Source organism: Grammomys surdaster, unplaced genomic scaffold (assembly GCF_004785775.1).
Source record: "Grammomys surdaster isolate TR1022 unplaced genomic scaffold, NIH_TR_1.0 126158, whole genome shotgun sequence".
NCBI classification, from domain to species: domain Eukaryota; kingdom Metazoa; phylum Chordata; class Mammalia; order Rodentia; family Muridae; genus Grammomys; species Grammomys surdaster.
In genome coordinates, this window is record NW_021620966.1 from 9,566,012 (window position 1) to 9,583,336 (window position 17,325).

Sequence of the window (17,325 nt, forward strand, 5' to 3'; positions counted from 1 at the left end):
ATCAGTGAACCCAGCATGGAAGTGGATGCCTAGATCCTGGCATGAAGGAGAATCAGGAATTCAAGGACAAATGTGAGAGCCCAGGGATACGAGACCCTGTCTTTAAAATAGGCAGGGGTAGATTCTTCAGGCCACTGAACACTGGGCTATTTGTTACATGGCATAAGTAACTGTTAGACAAGGTAAAGGACCGAGTATGCGGCACATATGAATGTGACAGTTACTGTAGCTTTTCTGTAAAGTTCAAAATAAAATGTTAAAAATAAACCTGGTTGGATGTTCTGTTCCTTGTACTTCCATGCTGACGAGAAATGGAAAATAAACCAATTTTCATGGATGGGAAAAGAAAAGCATCTTGGATGGTAAGGTTTTTCATCATACTTACTTTAAAAAATAAAATTCTCATATAGAAACTTCTTGAAGTCCAACTTGAAGCTGTTGAGAGTGGGAGAGACTGCATAACTAAATCCTGAGAACTTATTTTGGATGGGTGTAAAGGATTAAAGATTAAGGCAGGTGTAGCCGTGCACACCTGTGGTCCCGGCATTTGTGATGTAGAGACAGAGTGACCAGGAGTTCTAGAGTGACCAGCCTCTAGAGCAAGTGCAAGGTTAGACATGGGTTACATAAGAGCCAGAAGAGAAAAAAATATTATATGGTTACTCTAAACTTTTTATGACCTCCCAAAATCATACTTCATCTATATCAAAGTTACTTTTAAAATATGATGATTGTCAGTTATTCAAGCTATTTGAATACCTACAATAGTGCTTGTTAGGTTTTTTTTTTTAAACTAGGGTTAAAAAATAGTGTGTACGTTCCCATTAAATAGAAATAACACAACTAAAAAGATCTGACGGTAAAATAAGGATGACAGTGTTCACTGAATTTAGGTACATGGACAATTAGGTGAGAGCCAAAGCACAAAAGTAGTTTAGAAAAGTTAACAAAACGAGTAGGTGTAGAGAGGATCACTAAGAATACACAGAGCTCACTCAGAAAAAGCCTTACAGAACAGAGAACACGATCGTGTAGGAAAAGCAGCACTGTAAATATAGTGACACATATGTTCGCCTTTCAGAAAGAAACAGAACTATAACCTGGTGGAAATTACTCTCCACAGAAGGCACTTGCCAATGGTGTGGGACAGACATAGGAACTAAGGAGCCTTCTCTGTGAATTATAAATTTTCACTCATATAACTTTTGAATCCGGTAAAAAAAAAAATGGTAAATTCAATAAAAGCTTAAATTTATAAAACTGGATACAATAAAAACTAGTGAGCCTATTTTTGTTATATTAATAACCATGCAGAGAAGACCTGAATTCCATTTTTTTTTCCTTTTTTCTGAGACAGGGTCACACCATGTAAGACTGGCTGGCCTGGAACTCAGAGATCATCCTGCCTCTGCCTCCTGAATCCTGGGATCAAAAGGATATGCCAGAAAAGGGGAGGGAGGAGAGGGAAGTATTGTGGGGTGTTGACAGTGAGCAGGATGTAAAGTGAATAAGTAAAAAATTTTAAAATTAGGGGCTGGAGAGATGGCTCAGCGGTTAAGAGCACTGACTGCTCTTCCAGAGGTCCTGAGTTCAAATCCCAGCAACCACATGGTGCCTCACAACCATCCGTAATGAGATTGGATGCCCTCTTCTGGTCTGTCCGAAGACAGCGACAGTGTACTCATAAATAAAATAAATAAATAAATCTTTAAAAAAAAAAATTTAAAATTAAATGAAAAAAAAGTGTATGCTGTCATGCCTGGCCTTACTTTTAAATGCATGCTTTTAAGCATATTAACTTTAAATACATGCTTTGAATGTATAACTTTAGTGGACTGGCTATATTCTAATAAACAAAAATACAAATAAACATAGTTTTACACAGTATGTTTGTCATTAGCATTTAAATTCATAATAAAACACAAGTATGTTAATATTAGGAGCCAAATTGTTTTACTGTAAGAAGACAGATAACAAAAACCATGACATCAAACTTAATGCCCGCTGTCCCAGCAATCAGGAGGCTGGGGCCAGAGAAAGGACTGCATTGGGTATTTTGAGAGCGCTGGGCTAGCAGAGGCTACAATGTTTCTTTTCTAAAAATGAAAGCAACCATGTGGTTGCTAGGAATTGAACTCAGGACTTCTGGAAGGGTAGTCAGTGCTCTTAACCGCTGAGCCATCTTTCCAGCCCCTAAATGTTTTTAAATGTAGTTTAAGGGGGCTGGAAAGATGGCTCAGCGGTTAAGAGCAGTAGATGCTCTTCCAAAGGACTGGAGTTCAATTCCAAGAACCCACATTACAGCTCACAACTATCTGGAACTTCAGTACCACAGGGTCCAATCCCTTCTTTTGATCTCCTTGGACACCAGGTATAAAAGAACTGCACAGATCTACATGGCAAAATACCCATGTACTTTAAAAATTTATTTTAAATGTTCTATCAGGTGGTATTGGGGGGAAGCCCAGTGCCCAGGAGAGGACAGGAATAGGAAATGGTTGAAGTCAGCCTTAGCTACATAATAAGCTTTAAGACAACCCAGGCTGCATCGTGAGATACTGCCTCAAACCTAAAATCAACAAAAGGAGTTCTTTCACAGCATCATCTCTGTGCGTTCACAGATACAGCCCGGGACATTTTCACAGATCCACTGCTATAGTCCATCACAGCATGATTAAAGCTACTCAAGTGGCAAATGTTACAGAAAACCAAAACATTGAATACAAAATCAAATATAACTGATAAGGAAAATGGAGAGAACATAAAATAAATAGAAACCAAAATTCTCAGAGATATAAGTAAAAAAGGAGAGAAAGAGAGGAAGAGAAAAAAGGAAAAAGAAGAAAAACAAAGGGGGAAAGAGATGAGACAGGGTTCCACTGTGAAAGGCAGGCTTGCCCTTAAGACTTGCCGGTAGCCCACACTGGCCTCAAGGAATCCCATTGCCTCAGCCCTAGGAGCACCTGGAGTCCAAGGCTGTACCAGCTCATCTGGCTTGTAATGTGCTCCTAGCAAAAGAGGCCTTTTCAAAAGAAAGATTTCTCTTTTTTTTTGAGACAAGATCTCACTTATGTAGCCCTAATTATGCTGTAACTCCCAATGTAGACCAGCATGATCTCAGACTCAAAAGATCTGCCTGAACCTGTGTGTACCACCATGCCTGGCAAACTTTTAGTTTTATTTATTCTTTTATTGTTTCTTTGTTTAATTTGAGATAAGATTTCATTATATAGATCAGCCCAGCCTCAAACTCACAGAGACCTATCTATCTGCCTCTGCTCCCAAGTCCTGGGAATAAAGGCATATGTCAGCACACCTAGCTTTTATTATTTTAATTTACATGTAAGGTATGTGTCTGCATGTGAGTATGTGCACATAAATACAAGGGCTGGTAGAGAACAGAGGCCTCAGATCACTTGGATTACAACTATCTGAACTACAGATAGTTGTAAGTTGTCTAATGAGGTTGCTGGGAATGAAATGTATGTTCTCTAAACCATTGAGCTACTTTTCTAGTCTCAAAAGAACTATGCTAACAGAAAAGAATAGCAAAAAAATTCACTTAGTACTTTTCATGAGAACTCAACAGACAAACCAACCTTTGTTTTTAAAGGCTGAGATTTTAACCTTCCTGGGTTCCTAGAGCGGTCCAGGTGTAGCTAGGTGGACACAGAGGTGGGAACATGTGTGTGCTGCTATGTCACTTTGGCTTGGGACTGACTGCATGGGTGTCATGGCAGAAGCAATCCCACTCAAGCAGTGAAGGAAAGATTCTGAGTAACTCCTGAACCTGCCAGCAGCAAAGAAGTATTTTATTTCAAACAAAATACTTTTGGGCTGTGATCACTATATAGGCAGAGAAATTCTAACCACTTGAAATAAAAGCTAGTTTCTGGCTAGAACAAAGAAAAGGAAGCAAAATTACTTGTGATAAAAACTTTCCAAGAGATGAAGATAAACAATTCATTCCTGAAATATAAAAATAAGAAACCAATCCCCAGATTAATCAGACACAAGATAAAAAGGGAAAGTGGAAATATAGAAAAATATATGTAGTTATTTATGGAAATAATCTATTTCCTGTATCTATTAAATATAGATAATAATGATACCAAAAAAATGACATGAGAAATTTATCATTTAAAAATCCCCCTAAAAATAGTTTATACATTGCTTTGAATTATGTATCCATAAAAATTTAAACATACAAATCACATTCTCAAACCTCAAAAAAATAACTTTTTGTAAATGAAATACAGACATATATCAATTTAGGGTTAAAATCATTTAAAAATATTGTTTTAAATCACAACAAATCATGATTTACAAGAAAAGAAACAACAACCAATTATATACAACTGTTAAAGTCTCAAACCTGAATCATGATGCTGGTATCCCAACTCATTTAAGCAAGTGCTGTTCATGGATGCTTTTATAGGATACGTAGTATTTAAAGGGAAAATGTTGAAACAACCAAAATCTAGAATTATAGATATTCTTGAAAAAAAAAATCCCACTTTCAAGTATGTGTCTAAAGTTGTAAATTACAGAAGAGTCTCCATAAAAGTCAGGTATTTATTTGGTAAAGCAAGGCACATAGGACCAGATTGTGAGAAAGGTGCATTTTCTTTGGCCGTAACTTCTTTAAATATCTTGGAGATCCTTGAGGTGGCTTTCAATAAAACATAATTACTTTTTATAAATACCATGTAAAGATATATCTAAAAAGTAGTCAAATATTCTACAATGAATGTTTAAATAGAAGGAGTGACACTAAGGCCTTTCTTTAAAAACTAAATAAAACAAAACTCAAATGGGGGTGGTGGTGCACACCTTTAATCCCAGCACTCTGAAGGCAGAAACAGGCAGATCTTTGTGAGTTCCAGGCCAGCCTGGTCTACACAGCAAGTCTCAGGCAGCCAGGGTGGCATAGTTAAGATGTTGCCTCAAAAAGATAACAAAACAAAAACACTTCAATGAATGACAGTATAATGACATTCTAAAAGTCTAGTAACTTGATTTGTAAGATAGTATTCTATTTTAGGGTTCAGAGCAGAATGTCGATTAATTTCCTTTTGGAATTTTTTAACAGGCTCTGGTTTAAATATCAAGCTGCCTTTTCTGAAATTCTGTGTCATTCAGTAGAAATTGATGTAAACATTTCAGTTCTGAATCTCTAACCTCTATGTTCTATATTATAAAGGAAACTCACAACTTGAAAACCACTCAGTAAAGAGCTGCTGCTGCTGCTGCTGGGGTCTGCCTGGGATACCACTCTTTCTCCCACTGTGCTGGGCCTAACTTGAATACAGCTCTCAGCTGGCACTCTTCTCCAGGAATTCACATGGTCTTTTAGTGAAAGTAGCTAAGAAACAACAAGCACACCTTTAAAAGCATAAAATTTAAATAAAGTTATTATAAAAGCATGACACAATAACACCTTTGAATGTCATCAAAACACAAACCACATTACACAAAATTTCAGCATCAATATATATGACACAATCTAGGTTACAAGTCCATGTTCCTACAAACATTATTATTTCCTTATAAATTTTTAGACTATACATTCAGCCCAATTACTTTTTAACTGACCAGAAAGGAAAAATATAAATGATGCATAAAAGATTTTCAGACACCTAAAAGGTATTAAAACTTTAACCACCTTACTATCCAATTACTTCTTTGTATATATTTCTGTAGGGTTAAGACAGGGTAGACTAGATCTAAGTAACCACTGATTTTGAATCCACACTGTATTAACACGCTTGCCCACACAATGCTTTCATATGAGCAGAACATGAATTGGTCCTCTTGAATTTTGTATATTTGCAAGATCTGGGTTGCACTTAGTCATAGGTCCTAGGACATAAGCTTGAATGCTGGGGTGGCTTCACACCATGCTCAAAATATTCAATCTCTAAAAGGCAGTCACTGAAAACTATAAACGTGGCACTCAGAAAGCCTGCTATCACTATATCCTCATTGGTGCAATGACATTAAATATTCTATCATTTTCACACTTTCAAACTCTGAATGGAATCAGTTAGCCAGGTTCACTGTTGAAAGTACATCTGCTCTGGCAAAGATCAACTAGCCAATCCAAGGTTGCCAAAGGAACCTTACAGTTCTTTACAATAGTGCTTTTGAGTCAGACTCCATTTAACAAAATCTATTAGAACTACATAAAAAATAGTTACCTTTTTTATAGGTTTGTATCTATAAGAACAAAGTTTTAAAATATATACAATATAAATGAAAGAATAAAATAGATTTTATATTCAATAGGTAATTCTGCAAATGGTCAATAATTAAATAACTTATATTCCAAATATAGAATGCATTTTTGCCACCCAGTTTTACTATTTCTAATATATTCTCTCTCCTTTGAATCTATTATTAAATAACTCATAATTTGTATCCTCAACTCCAGTGTTAAAAAGAAAGAAAATCTACTATTTTAAAGCAAATGGTTGCTCCTTCACAGAAGCACTCATGGGAACACCAGAAAGGAAACCCCAAAGGCAGTCACATCTTCCAGACACAGGATCAGAGTGTTCCTGGGGAGAGTGAGCTTTAAGACATAAAAACTTCTAAATAGCCTTAGAACTTAAAATATAATGCAACTCACTTAAAACAGTGTAGTGAGGGGGGCAGGGTGGTCCACCACACCCTTAATCCCATCACTCAGCAGGCACAGACTGCCGGGTAGATATTTGTGAGTTCAAGGCCAGTCTGGTCTACATAATGAAAATCTGCCTTAAGGAAAAAAAACAAACAAGTAACAATAGGCTTTAAGAAAAGGAAAAAAGAAAGTAACACTATGGCAGTAGGGAATGTCTGCAAGAAAATCAGTTTGATCATGGTCCACTGAGAGAACTAATAATACTCTTTTGATTGTTTTTGTCAACAGTTGGAGATTAAAAGAAATTCCTACTTCAGATTAACAAGAAAATTCTTCATTTCAAAACTACATACAATATATGTTTCATAGTTTACATTTCTCCACATGGAGACTGGACAGTAATCATTATCTTATTTTTAATTATTAAATGAGTACTTAATCCCTTTAAATTCATTTAAAATGTTTAATGGCAACACATACAAATTCAACTTAAGGTAATGATGAGAATAACGAGAAGAGAAACACAACTGGGAAATGATGGGTAAACTCCATTAGTGCCAGACCCTTCTACTCTAGCATAGGAAGAACCAAACTGCATTCAGCTGTCTCAAAGCAGTAAATGGTCAGACATACACAGAGAGACAGATTCTTTCTACACTAAATTTAAATATGATTCAAACCCAGATCATTACTTCATCATGTCTTATGGAATTAAATAAAATTTAGCAATCCTTTCCTTAGTAATCTTCTGTATAAATATAAAAAATCCCATGAAATACATGAAAATGGTTTTAAATTATATTTGTTTGTTCACAGCTTGATAGGCAATTATAAATTTCCATTTAAATAGTTCATATAACTTGATACATCTGTACAGAAAGAGTAAGGTTAAGAACGTGTGATAAGTGTCGGCAGATCTACCTTGCAAACCTTGGTCTTTATTTGTATGCATGTGCTCTTGCAAAGGCTGCACTGGACAGTTCTGCAGCAACTAAAAGGCTGATGTCATTATGAGCTCAGACTTAAGGCCTCCTCCCAGTATCCCCTCTAACCCTACTTCCTGGACACACTGCCAAGCTTGGGTTGCAGACGATGTACACATTTCGTCCTGAAGGCTACACATTTTCAAACCATTTGAACAGAATGATCAGATTTAGCATGATGATTTCTTCATAGAATCTGCAGAAGTCCTCTGTGCAAGATTAATGTTGAGGTTCCTAGGGCACCATTGTGAAAATCCAGTTAAGGATAGGACATGACTATGCTTTAGTGGGATTTCCTGCAGGTTTGGGATCGTAACCGTACAAGAAAGTAGCTGCTATTACAAGGATGGCTCCAAGGAAAAAGACACTAAATAGGATGAAGAAAAAGAAAGGAGAAAGTCAGATTAAAAGCAAATTAAGTTCTTTAATGCACTGTATCTGTACTATATCTATATCTGTACTATAAAAACAATTGTAATTTGAGAATGACATATTCCAGAAACATACTAATAAATGTTGAGTACTTCCTATGATCCAGGTGCTCAGCTAAGTACCTTACATGTAAACTTTTGTTCTTGAATGACTTGAAACAGTACAAGAATTAGCTGCATTCTGTACCTTTGGGAAAGGCATTACAGGGCTTTAAAAACTTGCCCCAAAGTCCCAAATAGGTAGGATGCAGTACACACCCTGGCTTACACTTCATGGTGCAGTACCTCAGCTACATGCACATTCTGTATGGGATTTCATAAAAAGCCCAAAATGTTAAAATATATATATAAAAGAAGTTCATTATTTTATGCTAAATTTAGTTCAAAATCCAAAGTAATAATAAAACTCAAGACCAATGTTTACAGGATGTTTAAAAGAAGGAGATGACATCACACTCTTTCCTCTTGGTACTATGTATGTAGAAATACAATATACTTCATAGAAACTGGACATACACCAAACTACCATCTGTAACTTGCTATATACAGTTTTAATGCAGCTAGAGTCATAGATTAGTTCTGGCTTTAAGATTTCTATTAATGCTTCAAAGTCATTACCTTCAACTTAAAAACAAAAAATCTAAAAGGACAGGAATCACTGGTCTTTACCCTTCCCATGACAAGAGGCTTTTTATTTGCTTTGCTTTATTTGTTACACGGTTTCACTATGTGGCCCAAGCTGGCCTCAAACATTACAGTTCTACCTGACCTTCATGGATAAGGCGTGTGCCAGTGTGCTCCATCCAACAACACCTTTCACACTCCCCCTCCCCCATTCTATAAATCCAGCTGTTTGACTTCGTGCACTTTTTCCTGACACTGGTATCTGGTGGATCCTAGTACCTCAACCACAATTCCCTTTCTATCAACAAGTGTTTATTGACAGTAATTCAGGTCTACTGTCCAAGACTCACTCCCCTAGAGTTAGCTACTCTACTACTTACCACACTGTGATTAATACATTATTTGCACATTTGTTACCCTGCTCAGCTATGTACTCTTCTTTCATCAGAAACAGAAAAGTTATCATACTATGATTATTCAATGATTTGAGCCCCCTCTTTAACGAGCTGTATATATACTGCCATTCACATGCTGACCATGTTATAATTAATCTTGTGTCTGCTTTTCTAGTCACTATGATCTTCTTGAACATATCACCTCATTCATAGGTTTCTTTTTTCAAGAATCCAGCAGAGTGATTGCTGGCCACTTAATGAACTTTTGGAAAGTGAATAAGCAAACCTAAATGGAATCATGGTAATATGAACAACAAAATAAGACATAAAAGAAAGAATTAGAATGGAAAGGAAAAAAGATAAATAGAAAGGAGTACTTTACCTGGTTGGCACAAAATCTTGTAACCAAAAATAAGATATGACTGTTGACAATATTATGGATAAGGAGGTTGCAAATCCTTTTAAAATGTTATCTGCATACTTGATGACCGCAGCTATTACAAGGCCTCCAAGTGCCTGCCAAAATTTTAACAGAGTATTTTTTTAGATGAAAACTGCTTTTCAAAACAATTTCATTTCTCAGGGAAGATTTAAAGCTTCTGTTCTAGAAATATAATTATATCCCAGCAAATGATTCATATGAACATTAAAAACAACAGACTTTCAGTTTTGTTTCATAGCCCTCAATGTAAGCATCAAAGCAATCTAAGGTTTGCAGTAGTAGAATTTGATCAAATTACAGATGGTCTATTTTCATCAAATTCAATAATTAAACAGCACTTGTTTGGACAGCTGAAGAAACAAATACATAGGAGGTTTAAGCTTGAAGAAAACCCTTTTTAATTCTTTTCCAACAGTCTTCTCATCTAGCCTTATTCTCCAATTTCCCCCTACATTCTAATCTACCTCTTATGGCCATCAGGATGTACTGTTTGGTTTGGTTTGGGAGTGATTTTTCTTTCCTTCCTTCCTTCCTTCCTTCCTTCCTTCCTTCCTTCCTTCCTTCCTTCCTTCCTTCCTTCCTTCCTTCTTTTTCAGTGCTAGAAATTAGACCCCAAACCTATTACTCGGTAGCTAAGTTGTCTGAGCTATCCCCACAGCATATAAAGAACCTCCAAATCATTCTCAAACTCTAGATTGTGGCTACTTACAAATAGATGGGGGGAAGCTGGAGAGATGGCTCAGTGGTTAAGAGTGCTTGCTGCTCTTGCAGAAGACCTGGGTTTAGTTCCCAGCACCCATGTTAGGCAGCTCACAACCATCTGCAACTTCAGTTCCAAGGGTTCTGATGTTTCTTCTGATCTCTGCAGGCATTGCATATCCATGCATACACTCAGGCACACATATATACGCATACAATTAAGTAAGTAAAAAAACCAAACAAACGAACAAACAAAAAAACCCTTAATGAGTGATGGGTAGCTCAGTCGTAAATTATTTACCTAGTAGGTATCAGGGCACTGGGTTCAATCCAGACAGAACACACACAAACACACACACACACACACACACACACACACACACACACACACGAGACTTTACTATACAATAATCCAAATGCTCGAAAACACTATACTACTTTGATGCATAGATGGAAAGTCTACACCTGTCACATTTGATGGGTCAGTCATACAATGCAGGTGGAATTTAAACTGTATTAATATTACTTCCAGGCTACATGTATGCTCATACATAAAACAAAATTTTGTTTAGACTTGAGTCATAGTCACAGGATATCTCATTATATATATGCAAATATTCCAAAATTTCACACTCTTAATTATCTCAAACTGATAAAAGACCATCTGTATGACCTGGTTTTGTTTTCTATCAAACCTTATATATCTGCTTCCAAACCAAACCAAGGATACCCACTCTAACTGCCTTCTACAATGACAGAAGTTTAATTTATAAAAGTCACAAATTATCCCATTGGACTTACTAAAAATTTTGCTTGAAACAATATTTCAGGGAAATACTATTATTCATCTATTTACTCTCTGTTAAATTCTTCATACCAATTATAACAATTTAAAAACAAATGTTGTATGGTGGCACACGCCTTTAACTCCAGCAGTTACTAGGCAGAGCCAGCAGTGACTTTAAGGCCAGCCTGGTATACACATATTGAGTTCCAGCAAGAGCTATGTAGAGAGATCCTTTCTAAAGCAAAACAAACAAAACAGTTTTAGCCTGCTCTTAAAAGGAGAGCTTTCCCGTAATTAGGTAAACTATATCATTTCTAAGTTCTCTATGTTTCCCATACCTCCACTTTCAATTCCCTCTAGCTTCCCCTTTGTGTCTTCTCCTCCTTTTATAAAAACGCAAACACCCTTCCTACTTTCAGAGCACCACAATCATTTGACACTTCTCTACTTGCCAGGTCCTCAAGCCTTATGACTTCAAACAACTCTAGCAAAGTACGTTTTAAGAAAAATGATTTCTTCATTTTTATATTTTCCAGAATATCAAGATATATCTTTGGAGATGAAATTAGTCAACTCTTGTAAAATTAAAGCCACATTCACACTGAAGAAATTTGACTGAAACATTCTAATATATAAATATAAAGCTTAAAAACTTGCATAATTATCTCAAGAGGCTCCTTCCATCTTTAAAGGGCTGACCACAGCTTTTCTATGCAATGATAATTGCAGCAGAAAAATCGAAACTTATATTTACCCTTAGTTTTAACTATTAAATACTATTTTTTGAGACAGGGTCTCTCTATATAGCCCTGGCTGTCCTGCAGCTCACTATGTAAATAAGCTGCCCTCAAACCCACAGAAACCCTCCTACCTCCAGAGTGCTGGGCTTAAAGGTGTGTGCCGCCACAGCCCAGCTTCATTATTTAATTAAAAAAATACCATTATTAATTTATTTATTGTATATGGATATTTTGCCTGCATGCATGCCCCATCTATCTATCTATCTATCTATCTATCTATCTATCTATCTATCTATCTATCCATCCATCCATCCATCCATCCATCTATCTACCAATCAATAGGTCTGTACCCCTAAAATACCAACACACTGGTACCCATTTTAATTCTCTGTATTGAAGCAATATTCAGTAGTATTAAATAAAAGACTTATATGCTTTACCTGCAGAATAACAACTATCCACGTCAGTTGATTGTATCCCTGAAAAAATCCATTCTTTGATACCAATTCTCCATCATAAATGTATACACCCATTAATCCAAATATACTTCCAAAGAAACCTAAAAGAAAGTAAAACCTAGGTTATGAGTAGTTTTTCTGAAGAGATATTTTGACAATCCTGTTTCCTTCTTCCCCTGCTCCAATTGGCAGGGTCCTGCTTTGCATTGGAGGATAACCTGGGACTGACTAGGCATTTAGCACAAACTGGACTGGATCTCTGGTTCCTGTTGCCTTGGTTTCCCAAGTACTGGGACTACAGGCCTGTGCCACGCTGCACAACTTCTTTTTTTTGATGAATACCTTAAAAGATATTTCACTTGAGTTGGGTGGTGGTGGTGGTGCATGCCTTTAATCCTAGCACTAGGGAGGGAGAGGCAGATAGATCTCTGAGTTTGAAGTCAAACAGGTCTACTAAGTGAGTCCCAGACAGCTAGAGAAACCTTGCCTCAGGAAAAAACCAAATCACTTGATTTATATATAAACAACAAATTTTACATAATACTATATGATGACTACAAAACATAAACATAAGCAGATAGGCATGAAAATATTTTTAAAAATAATTTACCAACCATCAAACACTATAATAATATTTAAATTACAGAATTTGAAGTATTAGATTGGTGATCCATTCAAGCATTTGTAAAATGCATTCCACTGTATCATCAATTTTCCTATTGGCCACATGTGTATGAGTAACATTCATAATTACATAAAAGAAAACTAACACATATGACATATTTCTTTGTAATTTGTTGTTCTTGTTGTTGTTGTTTTGTTTGTTTTTGTTTTTTGAGACAGGGTTTCTCTGTATAGCCCGGGCTGTCCTGGAACTCACTCTGTAGACCAGGCTGGCCTCAAACTCAGAAATCCACCTGCCTCTGCCTCCCAAGTGCTGGGATTAAAGGCGTGCGCCACCACTGCCTGGCCTCTTTGTAAAATTTTTAATTAATACAGGCAATCAATATGAGTCACAAAAAAGAATATAAAGCTAACTGATTTTCTAGTTCTAAGTCTGTCATGAATTTTTTTTTTCGGGGGGGGGGGGGGGTAGTAGACATGTGCATAAAAATATACTTGATAGTAAAAGTGCAAACTCCATGTGAAGTGCCACAGCTTCTAGTCCAAATGCCTACTCTAACTGGAAAGTTCAGAGTTATATAGTCTATGGCTGACTACATTCCACATGTGATGTTCTTTATTTGTAAGTTTTTTTTAAAAAAAAATAATAAACTTTAAGATTTTTTTTTTTTAAGTACAATACTTGATAACCAAAACTCCAGGCTAAGAAGTAGTCAAAGCCATCATTAGATTCTGTACTTACTACTCAAGTCTCAGTGTTAGAGGAAATTGGCTCGAACTTCATTGCTCAAATCCACATGCCAATACAGCCTCCACACCTAGAGCACCACTAGCTTACAGAAATGTACAGGGGGCACATCTTATGGCACACATTATGAATGCCATCAAAGAGGGTATGTGTGATGGTTTTGAATAAAGCTGTAGCTAGGTAGAGTGTGAGGACCATGTAAAGTTCATTTGTCCAAGCTTGAACCATTAATATGTCTCATTTTAGTATGAAACTAACCATGGCATATCACTTTTAAAAAATGCCCAAAGGCATACATTTAAATTTTAACTTAAAAATTAAAATGTGACAATTACTAAAGTACATATTTAGTACATGTTGGAGCTAGAAAGTCCTCCAAACCCCCAAGTGTTCAAGGATTGTTCTCTCTCTCTTCACCACTACAACGGTGGGCTTACTGGGAAGCCATAGGTCGCTTGGAAGCACGCATATGACCAGGACTGTGGGTCCGTCATCTCTTCCTCTCTATTTCTGTCTATTGTGCCACCATAAATAAATAGTTTCCTCCGCCTTGCATATTCTGATATGATGTCCTGCTCTGCCACAGGCCAAAAAAAAAAAAAAAAAAAATCAATGGAACATCAGCTTGAAGCCCCCAAATTTTAAGACAAAGCAAATGTTATCTCTTTGTAAGCTGATTTATCATCTTGTTTGTCATAGTGACAGAAGGCTGTCTAACAGCATACAAGAAAACATATGAATTATGTCAGTATATAATAGATAGTCCTTTCACATTCTAATAGTGGCTGGATATTCCACCGACTAATAATATTAGATATCTATATAATCTTTGTTCCAAATGCTTTATGGACACTAACATACTGCAAGCCCCTTGAGTCGACACTTGTATGCTTATTTTATTGATGAGAAAAGTTTACACAATGAAATGGACTCAATAATTGACTCCAGGAAATTTGACTCTGGATTCTCTTTTACTTTACATTTTCTCTGTATCTTCCAAAGTACAATTTTAATTATACTACCTAATCAAAATAATAATTCATTCAGCCGGTCTTATTTTCTGTTTGTTTTGTTGTTTTTTTTAAATACTTGTAACCAATGCTAAAACACTCTTCCCTTCTAAGCTATTTCCCACCAGTTAGGAAGGAGTATGGTAAAAAGACAAAGCATTACACTGAAATAAAACAGCATGTTATGATGTAAAAGAGATGAAAATTGCTTCATTTCCAACTTCTTCCATTTTAAGAGTAAAATATGTAAATTAGTTGTAGCATCTTTGCAAAAGAAGAAGCAATACAGATAAACATGTTAAGACTCCACAATTGAGGGCAGGAGCAGGCTACACTCTCTCGGATCATCAACCTACTTTTCTTTTCTTTTTTTTTTTTTTTTGGTTTTTCAAGACAGGGTTTCTCTGTGTAGCTCTGGCTGTCCTGGAACTCACTCTGTAGACCAAGGCTGGCCTCGAACTCAGAAATCCGCCTGTCTCTGCCTCCCAAGTGCTGGAATTAAAGGCGTGCATCACCACTGCCTGGCCCAAATCCAGTTTTCTAAGGGCAAGATCATTACCAGTTCTTTGTATCAACAGCACATTTACATTCAAGGCCTATGTACTTAAAGACTGAGGGAGCTCTACAAAGGTAAGAACATAAATCTTTGTCTTGGTTTCCTGCCTCCGCCTCATGAGTGCTTAGGATCAGAGGTGTGCATCACCATACATGACAGGTATAGTTAGTTAGAAAGATATATTAGAAAGCCTTTAAAACTTACCAAGTTGAATGTTTCTTATCCATACTGATTGTTTTGTTTCTTTTAAGATTTTCTCAAAATAAACTCCAGCAAAGCCACTTGAAAAACAGGCTGTGAGAACTGCCATGAGGCCTACAAACTGTGAGCCCGTTGAAAGGTCCTTAGAATTCAGTTCTTGAGAATCTGAAGGCCACTGAATAAGAAAAGCAACATTCTGATGGCTCAGTGGGTAGGGACGCTTGCAGCCAACATTAACAGCCTGAGTCTGATCCCTGGGACCCACATGGTTGGATGGAGAGGACCAACTCTCACAAGTTGTTCCTGACCTCCACAAGCACATTATGGTACTGCCTCAGCAAAAATATATACACATGGGAGAAGATAAGCTACCTCAAGCATAGTAGGAAGAGAAACTGGTGGGAAGAGAACCACAAACACTGTAAGGAAAATACAGTCCATCAAAACATGAAAGACCGTGAAGTTACTGTACCAGAAATAGTACCCATATGATTTGGATGCTACTGAACATGGTGTAACAATTTAACTGTTGTTAAATATTCCTTCCTATCTATGTCTCACTCTTCTGATGTTCTGAGACTTACTAAGCCACTTCTAATGAGACTACCCATTACTATGTATATCCATGTACAGCGGATCACACTATGTCACAGTCGTACACATGTCTCATACACTGTGATCATATCCCCGTCATTACCCGGCTGCATTCCCACTGCTCCATTCATTTCTTTTTCTTTCTTTCTTTTTTTTTTTTTTTTTTTTTTTTTTTTGGTTTTTTCGAGACAGGGTTTCTCTGTGTAGCCCTGGCTGTCCTGGAACTCACTCTGTAGACCAGGCTGGCCTCGAACTCAGAAATGCGCCTGCCTCTGCCTCCCAAGTGCTGGGATTAATCATTTCTTTTTCAAACTAGCTCCTTTCAATTTTCTTTCTTTCTTTTTAACATCTACTTTTTCCTGTCTCCTTTTAATTGGTTTTGTTTGTTTCTTTGTTTGTTTTGTTTTTTTTTCATTTTTTTTTTTCAGGACTGAGTTTCTTTGTGCAGCCCTGAGTCCTGGAATTAGCTCTCTACCAGAATGGCCTTAAACAGGGATCCACCTGCCTCTGCGTTCCAAGTGCTGGAAGTAAAGGTGTGAGCCACCAGGCAGAGCCCTTAATCTTCATTTTCAACTGCAAAATTCTGCTATTTTGCTTAATATAATGACCTCCAGTTCTCCTTTTTCCTGTAAATAATGTAATTTTGTTGTTGTTTTTTTTTTTTTTCTTTTCGGTTTTTCGAGACAGAGTTTCTCTGTATAGCCCTGGCTGTCCTGGAGAAATCCTCCTGTCTCTGCCTCCCAAGTGCTGGGATTAAAGGTGTACACTACCACTGGCCAGCATAATTTTGTTTTTTATGGATGAATAAATTTCCATTGTATGTGTGTATCATACGTGTGTGTGTGTATCACATTTATATTATCCATTGACACACTGATGGGCATTTAAACTGGTTCTATAACTTAACTATTGTGAACAACTTTGCAATAAATGTTAATATCTCTGTAGTATGTTCAAGTATATACTTTGAAACAGTATAGCTCCATCATGTGGTAATATTTTTACTTATTGACCAAGATGGTTTCAGAAGAGAAAGTGCTTGCTATGCAAGCCTGAGGCCTGCGTTCAATTCCTGTAACCCACATAAAGGTGGAAGGAGAGGACTGACTGCATCAAGTCGTCCTTTGACCTCCACACATGCTCTATGGTATGTGTTTGGGTATGTACACACACAGACACACACACACAGACACAGACACACACACAATTAAAATCTTCCCATGGAGAAACCTCCATTCTATTTTCCAACTGTTTGCTTTGAATTGTATTTCAATCAGAGGAACATTAAGATTGATTTCCCTACCATTTGTTTTTTGTTTTGCTGATAACAGCCATTCCGATTAGTACAAAATGGACTCAGTGTAGTTTTCATTTATATTTCCTTAATGGCTAAAGATGGTGAACATTT

At 36.7% G+C, this 17,325-nt stretch overlaps 1 protein-coding gene across 3 annotated transcripts in view; it reads right to left on the reverse strand.

Annotated features, from left to right (window-relative positions):
• Positions 1–4,266: 4,266 nt before the first annotated feature.
• Slc35a3 (solute carrier family 35 member A3) overlaps positions 4,267–17,325 on the reverse strand; it is a 38,962-nt gene continuing 25,903 nt past the window's right edge. For all 3 annotated transcript variants that reach the window (XM_028757306.1, XM_028757304.1, XM_028757305.1), the window contains exons 5-8: positions 15,327–15,498; positions 12,167–12,285; positions 9,441–9,574; positions 4,267–7,975 (exon numbers count right to left, since the gene is read on the reverse strand). In XM_028757306.1, coding sequence (XP_028613139.1) covers positions 7,885–7,975; positions 9,441–9,574; positions 12,167–12,285; positions 15,327–15,498 — 516 coding nt within the window. In that variant the 3' untranslated portion in view covers positions 4,267–7,884. The remainder of the gene's footprint in view (positions 7,976–9,440; positions 9,575–12,166; positions 12,286–15,326; positions 15,499–17,325) is intronic.